At 40.6% G+C, this 14171-nt stretch overlaps 1 protein-coding gene across 2 annotated transcripts in view; it reads left to right on the top strand.

Moving 5' to 3' along the window:
• MORC4 (MORC family CW-type zinc finger 4) overlaps positions 1-13452 on the top strand; it is a 61189-nt gene extending 47737 nt beyond the window's left edge. Inside the window, exons 15-17 of one of the 2 annotated variants that reach the window (XM_040265024.1) lie at positions 11000-11693; positions 11988-12233; positions 12578-13452. In XM_040265024.1, the coding sequence (XP_040120958.1) occupies positions 11000-11693; positions 11988-12233; positions 12578-12658 (1021 nt within the window). In that variant the 3' untranslated portion in view covers positions 12659-13452. Of the gene's footprint in view, positions 1-10999; positions 11694-11987; positions 12272-12577 lie in introns of both variants that reach the window. The other variant, XM_040265023.1, reaches the window with a different exon arrangement.
• Positions 13453-14171: the final 719 nt, after the last annotated feature.

Genomic DNA, 14171 nt, shown 5'->3' with positions numbered 1-14171 from the left:
TGACCCCAATCCCTCCCAGCATCAAAGTCTTTTCCAATGAGTCAACTCTTTGCATGAGGTGGCCAAAGCACTGGAGTTTCAGCTTCAGCATCATTCCTTCCAAAGAAATCCCAGGGCTGATCTCCTTCAGAATGGACTGGTTGGATCTCCTTGCAGTCCAAGGGACTCTCAAGAGTCTTCTCCAACACCACAGTTCAAAAGCATCAATTCTTCAGCACTCAGCCTTCTTCACAGTCCAACTCTCACATCCGTACATGACTACTGGAAAAACCATATCCTTGACTAGACAGACCTTAGTCGGCAAAGTAATATCTCTGCTTTTGAATATGCTATCTACGTTGGTCATAACTTTTCTTCCAAGGAGTAAGCATCTTTTAATTTCATGGCTGCAGTCACCATCTGCAATGATTTTGGAGCCCCAAAAAATGAAGTCTGACACTGTTTCCACTGTTTCCCCATCTATTTCCCATGAAGTGATGGGACTGGATGCCATCACTCTCCTCTTTTACTTTCATCAAGAGGCTTTTTAGTTCCTCTTCACTTTCTGCCATAAGGGTGGTGTCATCTACATACCTGAGGTTATTGATATTTCTCCCAGCAATCTTGATTCCAGCTTGTGTTTCTTCCTGTCCAGCGTTTCTCATGATGTACTCTGCATAGAAGTTAAATAAGCAGGGTGACAATATACAGCCTTGATGTACTCCTTTTCCTATTTGGAACCAGTCTGTTGTTCCATGTCCAGTTCTAACTGTTGCTTCCTGACCTGCATACAGATTTGTCAAGAGGCAGGTCACGTGGTCTGGTATTCCCATCTCTTTCAGAATTGTTCATAGTTTATTGTGATCCAAACAGGCAAAGGCTTTGGCATAGTCAATAAAGCAGAAATAGATGTTTTTCTGGAACTCTCCTGCTTTTTCCATGATCCAGCGGATGTTGGTAATTTGATCTCTGGTTCCTCTGCCTTTTCTAAAACCAGCTTGAACATCAGGAAGTTCACAGTTCATGTATTGCTGAAGCCTGGCTTGGAGAATTTTGAGCATTACTTTACTACCATGTGAGATGAATACAATTGTGCAGTAGTTTGAGCATTCTTTGGCATTGCCTTTCTTTGGGATTGGAATGAAAACTGACCTTTTCCAGTCCTGTGGCCACTGCTGAGTTTTCCAAATTTGCTGGCATATTGAATGCAGCACTTTCACAGCATCATCTTTCGGGATTTGAAACAGCTCAACTGGAATTCCATCACCTCCACTAGCTTTGTTCATAGTGATGCTTTCTAAGACCCACTTGACTTCAAATTCCAAGATGTCTGGCTCTAGGTGAGTGATCAGACCATGGTGATTATCTTGGTCATGAAGATCTTTTTTCTACCGTTCTTCTGTGTATTCTTGTCACCTCTTCTTAATATCTTCTGCTTCTGTTAGGTCCATACCATTTCTGTCCTTTATCGAGCCTATCTTTGCATGAAATATTCCCTTGGTATCTCTAATTTTCTTGAAGCGATCTCTCGTCTTTCCCATTGTGTTGTTTTCCTCTATTTCTTTGCATTGATCGCTGAAGAAAGCTTTCTTATCTCTTCTTGCTATTCTTTGGAACTCTGCATTCAGATGCTTATATCTTTCCTTTTCTCCTTTGCTTTTCACTTCTCTTCTTTTCACAGCTATTTGTAAGGCCTCCCCAGGCAACTTTCTTTCCCATGGGGATGCTCTTGATCGCTGTCTCCTGTACAATGTCACGAACCTCATTCCATAGTTCATCAGGCACTCTATCTCTCAGATCTAGTCCCTTAAATCTATTTCTCACTTCCACTCTATAATCATAAGGGATTTGATTTAGGTCATACCTGAATGGTCTAGCAGTTTTCCCTACTTTCTTCAATTTAAGTCTGAATTTGGTAATAAGGAGTTCATGATCTGAGACACAGTCAGATCCTGGTCTTGTTTTTGTTGACTGTATAGAGCTTCTCCATCTTTGGCTACAAAGAATATAATCAATCTGATTTCGGTGTTGACCATCTGGTGATGTCCATGTGTAGAGTCTTCTCTTGTGTTGCTGGAAGAGGGTGTTTGCTATGACCAGTGCATTTTTTTGGCAAAACTCTATTAGTCTTTGCCCTGCTTCATTCCATATTCCAAGGCCAAATTTGCCTGTTACTCCAGGTGTTTCTTCCTACTTTTGCATTCCAGTCCCCTATAATGAAAAGGACATCTTTTTTGGGTGTTAGTTCTAAAAGGTCTTGTAGGTCTTCATAGAACCGTTCAACTTCAGTTTCTTCATCGTTACTGGTTGGGGCATAGACTTGGATTACCGTGATATTGAATGGTTTGCCTTGGAGACGAACAGAGATCATTCTGTCGTTTTTTAGATTGCATCCAAGTACTGCATTTCAGACTCTTTTGTTGACCATGATGGCTACTCCATTTCTTCAGAGGGATTCTTGCCCGCAGTAGTAGATATAATGGTCATCTGAGTTAAATTCACCCATTCCAGTCCATTTTAGTTCACTGATTCCTAGAATGTCGACGTTTACTCTTGCCATCTCTTGTTTGATCACTTCCAATTTGCCTTGATTCATGGACCTGACATTCCAGGTTCCTATGCAACATTGCTCTTTACAGCATTCGAACTTGCTTCTATCACCAGTCACATCCACAACTGGGTATTGTTTTTGCTTTGGCTCCATCCCTTCATTCTTTCTGGAGTTATTTCTCCACTGATCTCCAGTAGCATATTGGGCACCTACTGACCTGGGGAGTTCCTCTTCAGTATCCTATCATTTTGCCTTTTCATACTGTTCATGGGGTTCTCAAGGCAAGAATACTGAAGTGGGTTGCCATTCCCTTCTCCAGTGGACCACATTCTGTCAGACCTCTCCACCATGACCCACCCATCTTGGGTTACCCCACGGGCATGGTTTAGTTTCATTGAGGTTAGACAAGGCTGTGGTCCTAGTGTGATTAGATTGACTAGTTTTCTGTGAGTATGGTTTCAGTGTGTCTGCCCTCTGATACCCTCTTGCTTGGGTTTCTCTTTTTGGGCGTGGGGTATCTCTTCACAGCTGCTCCAGCAAAGCGCAGCCGCTGCTCCTTACCTTGGATGAAGGGTGTCTCCTCACTGCCGCCCTTCCTGACCTTCAGCATGGGATGGCTCCTCTAGGCCCTCCTGCGCCCAGGCAGCCACCTCTCCTTGGACGTGGGGTTGATCCTCCCGGCCGCTGCCCCTGGCCTCGGGCGTGGGGTGGCTCCTCCCAGCCGCCGCCCCTGGCCTTGGACGCAGGGTAGCTCCTCTCGGGCGCCATCTCTGGCCTCAGACACGGGGTCGCTCCTCTCAGACGTTGCCCCTGACCTCGGACGCAGGGTAGCTCAAGTGCCGGCCGGTCCCAGCTGCCTGCGCTTAGTGCAGAGGTTCATGCCTGAAGGAGCAAGCTAAAAACCATCCCAGCACCCATTTGTAAAGAAAAGTTTTCACTCTTAGAGAGTGGGCCTCTGTCCCTGCTGTCAACCCTGCACGGTGGCACAAATGTTCTGTTTAGGAAGAGAGGAAGGCCTGACAGATGAAGAACTCCTTAGTACTACCCAAAGGAACTGACTTTGGAACATATCAGAGAATCCCATTCCTAAGGGCGTTGTCAGACAATGGAAATCTTAGTGGGGAAAAATTAAGAACAATTTTATCATAGCTCCATGATACAAGTTACAACAAGCGAGATGACTGTGAAATCATAAGTTTGGTAATAGAGAGAAGCAAGCAAAAAGACATCCAAGCACTCCTGGGATCATAGTCAACCCTGTGGGTTAGGAAGGCTGTGCATGAACATGAGACTACACTCAATGAGGACACAAGGTGAACTTGCAAGCAGTCCCCAAGCCTCACACAGATCAAACAACAGAGCAGAAGTTTCACTGGTACTAGACACTTAAGCACAGCCTCTAAGGAAGCACTGACTGGCCCAGGGGCCACTCCTTTGAAGCCAGGCTTAAAAGTAAAATCACAGATATCCCTGTTAGTCTGGGAAACTGCACATGCTGAAGGCTGTGCCGCCTCAGAAACGACTGGAGAGGGAAAATGCAACCCGCTACTACCTGGCTAAATGGGGGAGGAAATGTGAATTCTTTGATCTGTGATAGTAGCCTTCAAGCCACACATACATTCAGTGGTAAAGGGTAAAACTCTTAACTGGCTAAGGGGGCATAATTATGCTGACTCAGGGTAACTTCTAGATTGTTAGGTAAAAGATAAAAATCAGGAAGAAATCTGAGCAAGAATATTAGAGGCTGTATATTACAGGGGAAACGGTTTTCATGGAGTCATTTCAGCCAAATCACTGGGAAAAAAAAAAAACCAACAAACAATAGCAACAGCCATTCAGGGAGGTGGAAATTGCTTGCTATACTATATTATCTAAAATATCGATTGTCAACAAAAAAATTATGACACATGCAAAGAAAAAAAATGTGACCTGTACATGAGATGGGAGGGAAGCAGGTAATAGAAACTGCCCCTAAATAGATCCAGATGTTGAATTTAGCAGAGACTTCAAAGCATCTATTATAAACATGTTCAAAGAACTAAAGGAGACCATGTTTCATCAACTGCAGAATATTAGTAAAAGGGACAGAAATTATGTTTAAAAAGAACCAAATGGAAATTCTTGAGGTAAAATGGACAAAAACTCATGTGAATATTTCACTAAAGGGACTCAACAGTACATTACAATTGGCAGGAGAATCAGCAAACTTGAAAATATACTACCAATGACAGATTTTATAGATTATGCTTTCTGGAGAACAGAAAAAAAATGAAGGAAAATGCCTCAGAGCCTCAGAGGAATGTAGATCACCATTAAGTGCACCAAGATATACAAATTTGGAGAACATGAAAGAGAGGAGAGGGAAGAGGAGGTGGAAAAAATACTCAAAGAAATAATGGCTGACAACTTTCCAAGTTTGATGAGAAACATTAATTTACACATTTAAGAAGCTCAAGTAACTCAAAAGATGATAAATGCAAAAAGATTTACAGCCATACAGTGAAAATATTGAAAGCCAAAGGCAAAGAGAATTATCTTGAAAACAGGAAGAGAAAAATATTTGTCATGTAAAAGAGAACCCCAATAACCCTGGCTTCTCATCGAAACCAGTGGAAACCAGGAGCAGTGGGATGACATATTCATAGTACTTGACAAAACACTTTCAACCAGAAGTCATAAATCCAATAAAACTATTTTTAGAAAATGAAGGTAAAATAAGTACATTCTTATAGAAATGAAAGCTGATGGAATTTGTTTCTAGAAAAACTGCCATATAAGAAATGCTAAAGAGAGTTCTTCAGCTTGGAAGCAAGTGACACCAAATAGTAATTCAAATTTGCAGGAAAAAACAGTACTGGCAATGATAACTAATTTATTATAAAAAGATAATCAGTTCAGTTCAGTTGCTCAGTCATGTTTGACTCTTTGCAACCCCATAGACTGAGCATGCCAGGTCTCCCTGTCCATCACCAACTCCCAGAATTGACTCATGTCCATTGAGTCAGTGATGCCATCCAACCATCTCATCCTCTGCCATCCCCTTCTCCTCCCATCTTCAATCTTTCCCAGCATCAGGGTCTTTTCAAATGAGTCAGTTCTTTGCATCAGGCGGCCAAATATTGGAGTTTCAGCATCAGTCCTTCCAATGAATATTCAAGACTGATTTCCTTTAGGATGGACTGGTTGGACCTTGCAGTCCAAGGGACTCTCAAGAGTCTTCTCCAACACCACAGTTCAAAAGCATCAATTCTTCGGTGCTCAGCTTTCTTTATAGTTCAACTCTCACATCCAAATACAGTGGCATGTTTCTTCCTCTTTCTGTTCTTAACTGATTAAAAGAATAATTGCATAAACAATACATATATGTATATAATTTCATTGATATATATAATTTTATTGTTGGGATCATCTACAGATATAAAATTTTTGCCAATAACAGCATAAAAGAAGTGGGTGGGAGCAAAGCTGTATTGGAGTGAGGAAATAATACCAGATGGTAACTCACATCCATAGTAAGAAATTAAAATTTAAAATGGAAAGATAAGGTTAATTTAACAAACTATAAATATGTCCTTGCTCTACTTTCTTCTCTTAGCTTCCTCAAAAGACATAACATTACATAAAGTAATAATTATAGTAATGTATTATTAGATTTGTAAATGTTAAACTAGAAAATACACACATAACATGAAAAGAGGAACAGTAAAGGAAGAAGGAAACCATGACATATATATAGAGAGAGCAGAAAACCAAATAATGGACATCAATTCTAACATGTCAATAATAACATTAAATGTGATAAGATTAAACAATCCAATCAAAAGCTGGAGATTATCCAATTGGATTTTTTCACATACACAAATATAATATCTATATATTTTATGTTCAGAGATACAAATAGGTTGAAAGTTAAAAGATGAAAAGAGACATACCGTATATACAGCAACTATAGAGAACAAGAGTGGCTGTACTAATATCAGACAAACTAACAGACTTTAAACAGAAAATGTTACCAGACATAAAGAGAGACATTTCATATTGATAAAGTCCATTAGGAAGATACAAAAATTATACCCATATATGGACCTAACAACAGAGCCCAAAAGATGCATGAAGCAAAAGTAGACAGAACTGAAGGGAGAAATAGGCAGTTTAACAGTAACAGTTGGAAACTTCAGTATCCCACTTTCAATAATGGGTAAAAGATCAAAATAGAAGGGTTGAAGAATGCTATAAGCCAACTGGACCTGACAGATACATGCAGAACAATTCACCCCCAAACATCATAGTAAATATTATTCTCAAGTGCCCATGGAATATTCTCCAGAATAGACCAGATGTTAGACCATAAAACAAGCCTCAACAAATTTTAAAGGGTTGACATCATATAAAGGATATTCTGCAACCATAGCAATTAAATTAGAAATCAGCAACAGAAGGAAATTTGGGAAATTCACAAATATGTAGAAATTAAATACCATGCTCCAAAATTTTAAAAATGAGTAAAAGAAGAAGTCACAAGGAAAATTAGAAAATACCTTAAGATGAAAATAAAATATACAAAAAATTACAACTTGAAGCTGAAGAGGTATTCAGAGGGGAAATTATATCTGTAAATGCTTATATTAAAATTGAAGAAGTATCTCAAATTGTTAACCTAAACTTCCATCTTAAGAAACTAAAGATATGAGAGCAAGCTAACCCCAAATCAAGCAGAAAGAAGGAAATAGAATGAAAATGAAATGGAGAATAGAAAAACAATAGAAAAATCAGTGAAACCAAAGCTTGGCTCTTTGAAAAGAATAGCAAAAATTAAGAAAACACATTTAATAAAGCAATTCCATTTATAGTTCAGTTCAGTCACTCAATCATGTCCAACTCTTTGCGACCCCATGGACTGCAGCATGCCAGGCTTCCCTGCCCATCACCAACTCCCAGAGCTTACTCAAGCTCATATCCATCGAGTTGGTGATACCATTCAACCATTTCATCCTCTGTCGGCCCCTTCTCCTCCTGCCTTCAATCTCTCCCAGCAGGAGGAGAAGTTTTTTATTAGCTTCATTTATAGTAGCTTCAAAAATAGAGGATTAACAAATTTAACGGAAGTACAAGCTAGACTTATACACTGAAAACTACAAAATATTGTTAAATGAGAATTCAGTTCAGTCGCTCAGTTGTGTCCGGCTCTTTGCGACCCCGTGGACTGCAGCATGCCAGGCCTCCCTGTCCATCATCAGCTCCCGGAGCTCGCTCAGATTCACGTCCATCTAGTCAGTGAACATCAGTTCTTCCAGTGAATATTCAGGACTGATTTCCTTCAGGATGGAATGGTTTAATCTCCTTGCAGTCCAAGGGACTCTCAAGAGTCTTCTCCAATACCACTGTTCAAAAGCATCAATTCGTTGCTCAGCTTTTTTTATAGTCCAACTCTCACATCCATACATGACTACTGGAAAAACCATAGCCTTGACTAGACGGACCTTTGTTGGCAAAGTAATGTCTCTGCTTTTTAATATGCTGTCTAGGTGGTCATAACTTTTCTTCCAAGGAGTAAGCGTCTTTTACATGAGAATAAGAAAGCCTAAAATAAAAACAAATTTCATATTTGTGGGTCAGCAGACTTAGTGTTGTTAAGATAGCAGTATTCCCCAAACTGAGCTACAGATTCAGTGCAGTCCCTATCAAAATATCAGCTGGCTTCTCTGCAGGCAACCAATGGAGAAATATGACAGAAAGAAAAAAAAATAAGAAGAAACTATGTAGTTGGAAAATAATCCCTGGTATGTAAACCCTGAATTAATCTTTACTAAACCAGTGAATTCAGATCTAGAATAAGAGTTGATTCCTAGTGGGAAGAATCAGAAGTATTTACAGAGCCAATAAGTAAAACCCATTCACTGTCTCTCATTAACATCATAGTTCCTTTTGGATTGCCTCTTATTTGCAAAGTTTTGTTCCCTCATCCCCATGTAGCACAGTTAGTTAAGCTACCTTCTGTTAAGGAGTTATACTTTAGTGGGAAACCTGCAATACACATACACAGTAGAAAGCAATATATACTTATTGTATTATATTATATTTATTATACTGAGAGTGCTAAAGTGCTATGGGAATTCAAAAGTGGCATTTGAATTGTCTTCTGTTGAGAAGTGTGTTCCAATCAAAAGAAGCAGTCTGAGAAATCGTGGGGCATTCTGTTTGGCTGGTGTCTTTGAAGAGAAGTAGTGAGAGAGAAAGCTAGGGCCAAATTAAGTCCCAGTTCTGTCACTTACTAGCTACATGACTTTCAGAAAGTTAGTTAACCTCTCTAGGCCTGAGCATTGTCTTTTTAAAATGAAGATAAAAGTATCTCCTCATACACATTGACTCACCAAACTGGCACAGAGTAAGTGTTCAGTAAACGTTCCCTGTGTTTTGGAATGGAAAAGCTTGAATACAAAGCTAAGACATTTGAACTTTATGTTGTGGGGAATTATACCTAAAGATTGCAATTAGGGAGGTGACATGATTGGAGCAATGCCTTTGGAAAATTAACTTGGCAGTGGGTGATCTGGAGGTGTGACAGGGGGAGACTGGAAAAGCCATTGCAATAGCGCAGGAAAGGTAATGAGAGCTTGAACTTGAGTATTGATAGTGGTAGAACCATATAAAATTACTGAGAGTTTGTTGATGTCATAACACAAATAGGAAACTTAGTAGAGGGAGCAGGTTTGAAGGTGAAAGAGAGAGGTCAGTTTTATACATACTGAATGAGATACCAGTGGGACCTCCAGAAAAAAAAAGTAACAGGCAGTCAGAAATTCAGTACTGGAGATTCTGGGCTGGGAACACCACTTGGAAGTTATCTTCCAGAAGTTAGAGCCAAAAGATTGTATGAGATTACCAAAGAAAAGAAGTGTAGGGAGAAAAGAGGATAACTAAAGACAGAACTTTTAGAAGTAGGAAAATGAAAAGAATACTTTGACATTAATTGCCTTTCATAAAACTTCGTGGTTGCTATCTGGTATCATATATGCTTCCATCATACCTGCAAGCTTCTTGTTCTATCATCCTCAGTACTGCAGCTAAATGGACCATCTACAGTGGCCCTACACATGTTTAAAGATGAATGCATTTGTTCTTACATAGTCCCTAAGGCCTTTTGTTTTCCCCTTAAGGCTGATACAACAAGATCTTATTAAGATGACTGTAGCCCACCAGGCTCTTATGTCCATGGAATTCTCCAGTCAAGAATACTGAAGTGTGTAGCCATTCCTTTCTCCAGGGGATCTTCCGAACCCAGGGATTGAAGCTGGGTCTCCTGCACTGCAGGTGGATTCTTTACCAGCTGAGCCACCAGGGAAGCCCTCTTGAGATGACAGACCAGTTTTATTTCTGGGCAAACACAAGTTTTGAAGAACATTTAGGGCATTTTAAGAAGCTAAGGTTTGAGATGTTTTACAGATGTTCTCTGAAATTGGCAGAGAAACAAGGGCAGCCTTGAGCTATGGTGGCCAATAACATGCCTGGCTCTTTCTCATTGAAAACTTGAAAGTTAATTTTTACCTTGAAATTTCTTGATTTTCTGGAGAGAGAGAAGGATAGTTATCCCATCCTCCTGCTTGATATAAAATTGCCTATAGATTTTGGTGGCATCTGTTTTTCTTGTTGTTGTTGTTGTTGCTATTAGTTCCTTCAGCCATTATTGTATATGGCAGCCAGAAATGGAAGGTGATTTGAGTCACTGTCCTAAACTTCCCTGAAGAATTGAGGGAGTGCCTGTTTGCCCGGACAGAGGGGAATTCTTTAGCCCTAAGTGGGGAATGACTTGAACTAGCTGATTCGGTTTCTTTGTTTCTGACTAGGGCCCTGTATTTTAATTAACTTTTACAAGTGGATGATGGGCAATAGCCACAATCCAGTTGGCTGGCAAAGGCACTGTGTGGTGTCCCATTGCAATATAAAAATGTTCATAAGTCTTTGATACTGGAAGGTTTTTGTGACACTTTAAAATTAACGAGCTGGCTTGGTCTCCTCCACTGACTCCACGAGGCTTTTTATGACCTTTTTTCCATTCTCTTGTTAGAGGATTTTGCATGTGTACTTTTTTGTTTTTCTTCCTTCACTTGCCTTTCGGAAACTTCTAAGTCAGGCTGGTTTCAATCCTATTTTCAGAAATTTTACCAAGGTCAGCCTAGTCCTGCTATATTCAGATACTGATTTTCTTCATACCTCTCAATTTCTCTGCTCTCTTAAGACACATCACTATCTCAGCAAATTGCATGAGTGAAGGGGTTGGGGTTTGGGGGTAAAAATGTATTGCTAACATGAAATGATCTGTGAATAACAGCTAGAGTCGGTTGTAATATAGGAAATTTGAAGATGAATATCTGTGTCCATAGGATAAGATATATCATATCCTCCATAGAATAAGAATATACTTAGCTTCTTTGTGATGGCTTAAAATTGAATTTCCTCTTCTTCTTGCAGTAAGTACAAATGGATCCTAGGTGAGGAACCTGTGGAGAAACGAAGAAGGCTCAAGAATGAGATGACAACACCTCCTCTGGATTATTCCATGCCTGGCCCTTACAGGAGAGTGGAGGCAGCAGTTGCCAACCCAGAAGGGGAAAACAGCCGTGAGAAGACCAGCTCTGAGAGAAGCACACCACCGTACCTTTCCCCAGAGTACCCAGAAGCAATCAAGAGTACCAGTCAGAGTAGGGAGGCCTCAGTTCTGTATTCGGGGGCCCAGGACCAACACCAGGGTTCCTTGCTCCCTGAAGAGTTAGAAGATCAAATGCCACGATTGGTGGCAGAAGATTCTAACAGAGGCAACACACATGTAAACAAGGAAGAAGTGAGCAAGGGACCTTTTGTAGCTGTTGTCGGTGTTGCAAAAGGTATTAGAGATTCAGGAGCTCCCATTCAACTGATCCCTTTTAACAGAGAGGAGCTTGCTGAGAGAAGAAAAGCAGCTGAATCCTTGAATCCGGTGCCTTATTCTTCTGTGGCCTCTGCTCCAGCTCCTGCTGCAGCTATTGCAGAGAAAGGAAGAGGCTACGAGGAGAGCAGCGGTCGTAATATACCAAAGATGAAGAACCAAAGAGAGCTAGAAGAACTGAAGAGAACCACAGAAAAATTGGAACGTGTTTTGGCGGAAAGGAATATGTTCCAGCAAAAGGTTAGGGTAACATCTTACTACTGGGAATGAGAGGCTATTGTAACCAAGGGACCAGAGAGATAGAACTGATGATCTCATGTGTAAACACAGTAAGCCATTGAATGATTCTGTGGTACATCTCAGATCAAGTGAACCCTAATGGGCTTCCCTCCCATATTTGGGATTTGAAAAGGTCCATAAACAGAAAAATACATTTAGGGGAATCACAGGGTGAATACATTCAGGAAACCTGGGGGTACTCTTTAGCTTTCAGTGAAATGTGGGGTCAGTGAATTTCTGTTTCTTGGACTGCAGGTGGAGGAGCTGGAACAGGAGAGGAATCATTGGCATTCCAAATTCAAGAAAGTCCAACATGAATTGGTAACCTATAGTACCCAGGAGACGGAAGGCTTGTATTGGAGCAAGAAACACATGGGCTATCGCCAAGCTGAATTCCAGATTCTGAAAGCTGAGCTGGAAAGAACCAAAGAGGAGAAGCAGGAACTAAAAGAGAAACTGAAGGAGACAGAGATACACCTGGAAGTGCTGCAGAAGGCTCAGGTCTCCTACCGGACCCCAGAGGGAGATGACCTAGAAAGGTTAATTACTAGGGTTTAGTTATCAGCTTGTGAGTGCTAATGGGAAGCCTCCCGTAGGACCCCCGGTTACTGATCATAGATAAGAGAAGAAGCCTTAATTAATTCCTAGGCCACCAAGGATTGAGCAGTCACTTAGAGAGCTGCAGCCAATCTCCCGGTGCTTGGTGGCATTGTGCTTTCTTCTTTCTTTCTAGCTAATGGAAACGTAATTGTTGAGAAATGTAGGCCCATTTTGAAGGAGCTTCATTTTGTTCTGTTGGCTAATGACCTCATGTCATCTCTTCTGTCCCTCACTCCATCATACAGGGCTTTGGCAAAGCTTACGCGGCTGCGTATCCACGTCAGCTATCTCCTTACTTCTGTCCTCCCTCACTTGGAGCTTCGTGAGATCGGGTTTGACTCAGAACAAGTGGATGGGATCCTGTATACAGTGCTGGAGGCAAATCACATACTGGATTGAGCACCAGATACTCTATATCCCCTTCTCTACCCCCTCCTTTCCTCCCTCCCTCTCACACACTTCTCTCCATCCCTCCCTCCCTCTCTCACTCACTGTCTCTCTCTCTCTCATCCTTATGCCTTACAAGGAGAATCTTTGAGTAATCCTGGCTCTTAATCAGCCTGCTTTTTACACAGTCTTGGTGTAGAAAAAGAGGCTTAATAGACTTCAAGAGTTCCAGGAACAGAAAAGCAGTCATCACCAAACCAGGTGACCAGAAAGCTTTAATGACTCAGATACTTGGCCTATTTCATATTCTTTCTGATATGATTTGTATTCATTTAACTTAAATCAGTCAGCAAATATTGGGTCCAATGTACCAGGTGTTTGGGGATGAGTGAAGAAGTATAGCTCATAGTTTCAGCCTTCAAGGACCTAACATTCTAGTTGGAAACACAAAACCCACACCAAGTTAACAGACTTGTACAAATGAGTGGAACAAACATGATAGAGAAGTTCTGGAGAAGGAAGGGCAAGGAAGGCATCATATCGGAAATGGGGCCTTAGTAAGTTTTGCTGAAAAAATAGTCATGACAGCACTGTTAACAATGGCTGTTCCTTACGTGGTAGGACTGTGGTTGACATTTGTTTCTTTTTCCTGTCTTCCTACCTTTTTTAAATTTTCTACTATAAACCTGTTATTCTTCTTAAATTGGAAAAAATAAATCATTTTTTAAATGAATAGGCTTGGATTTAGATATCAAGTGAGAGACTGTGTGAAAATATAAGGTAATTTTTATACTTATAATTTATGTTGTATTTAGTATTACCTCTGGAAAAATAACATGAAAGAAAGCATGGAAAAAGCTGGAATGTAAAAAATGTGACTTGTAGGAGTGATGGGTTAATATAAGGGAAATAAGGTTAAATCCCTTGTGGCTCAGCTGGTAAAGAATCCGTCTGCAATGCAGGAGACCTGGGTTCGACCCCTGGGTTGGACAGATCTCCTGGAGAAGGGAAAGGCTACCTACTCCAGTATTCTGGCCTGGAGAATTCCACGGACTATATAGTCCATGGGGTTGCAAAGAGTCAGGCATTACTGAGCAACTTTCAAGGTTAAATCATGACCCATCTACCCACCCTCCTCTGTGGCATTTGCATTTTAATAAGGAATTCTTGAAAAAGAAATCTTCAAGGCTCCAATTTTTAAAACACATATCACCACAACTGTGGGCTCTAAGGTTATGTGGGGAGGTATTTTAGAACAGTGACATCTATTTGATATCCCTCAGAATACACCTCCTACCTACTCTTCAGGGTACTGCTGAGTGAAGGATAGATCTCATATTATCAGAAATAGTGAAACATACTCCTGTAAAGTAGACATTTTATTTATTCTTTTCTTTATTGTATTGGTATAGTGCATACTCTCCAAAGAGTTAAAGGTAGTCTTCAAAAGAC

This window comes from Oryx dammah, unplaced genomic scaffold (genome assembly GCF_014754425.2).
Source record: "Oryx dammah isolate SB20612 unplaced genomic scaffold, SCBI_Odam_1.1 HiC_scaffold_23, whole genome shotgun sequence".
NCBI classification, from domain to species: domain Eukaryota; kingdom Metazoa; phylum Chordata; class Mammalia; order Artiodactyla; family Bovidae; genus Oryx; species Oryx dammah.
The sequence above is the reverse complement of the archived record's forward strand: the minus strand, read 5'-3'. Positions and strand labels throughout refer to the sequence as shown.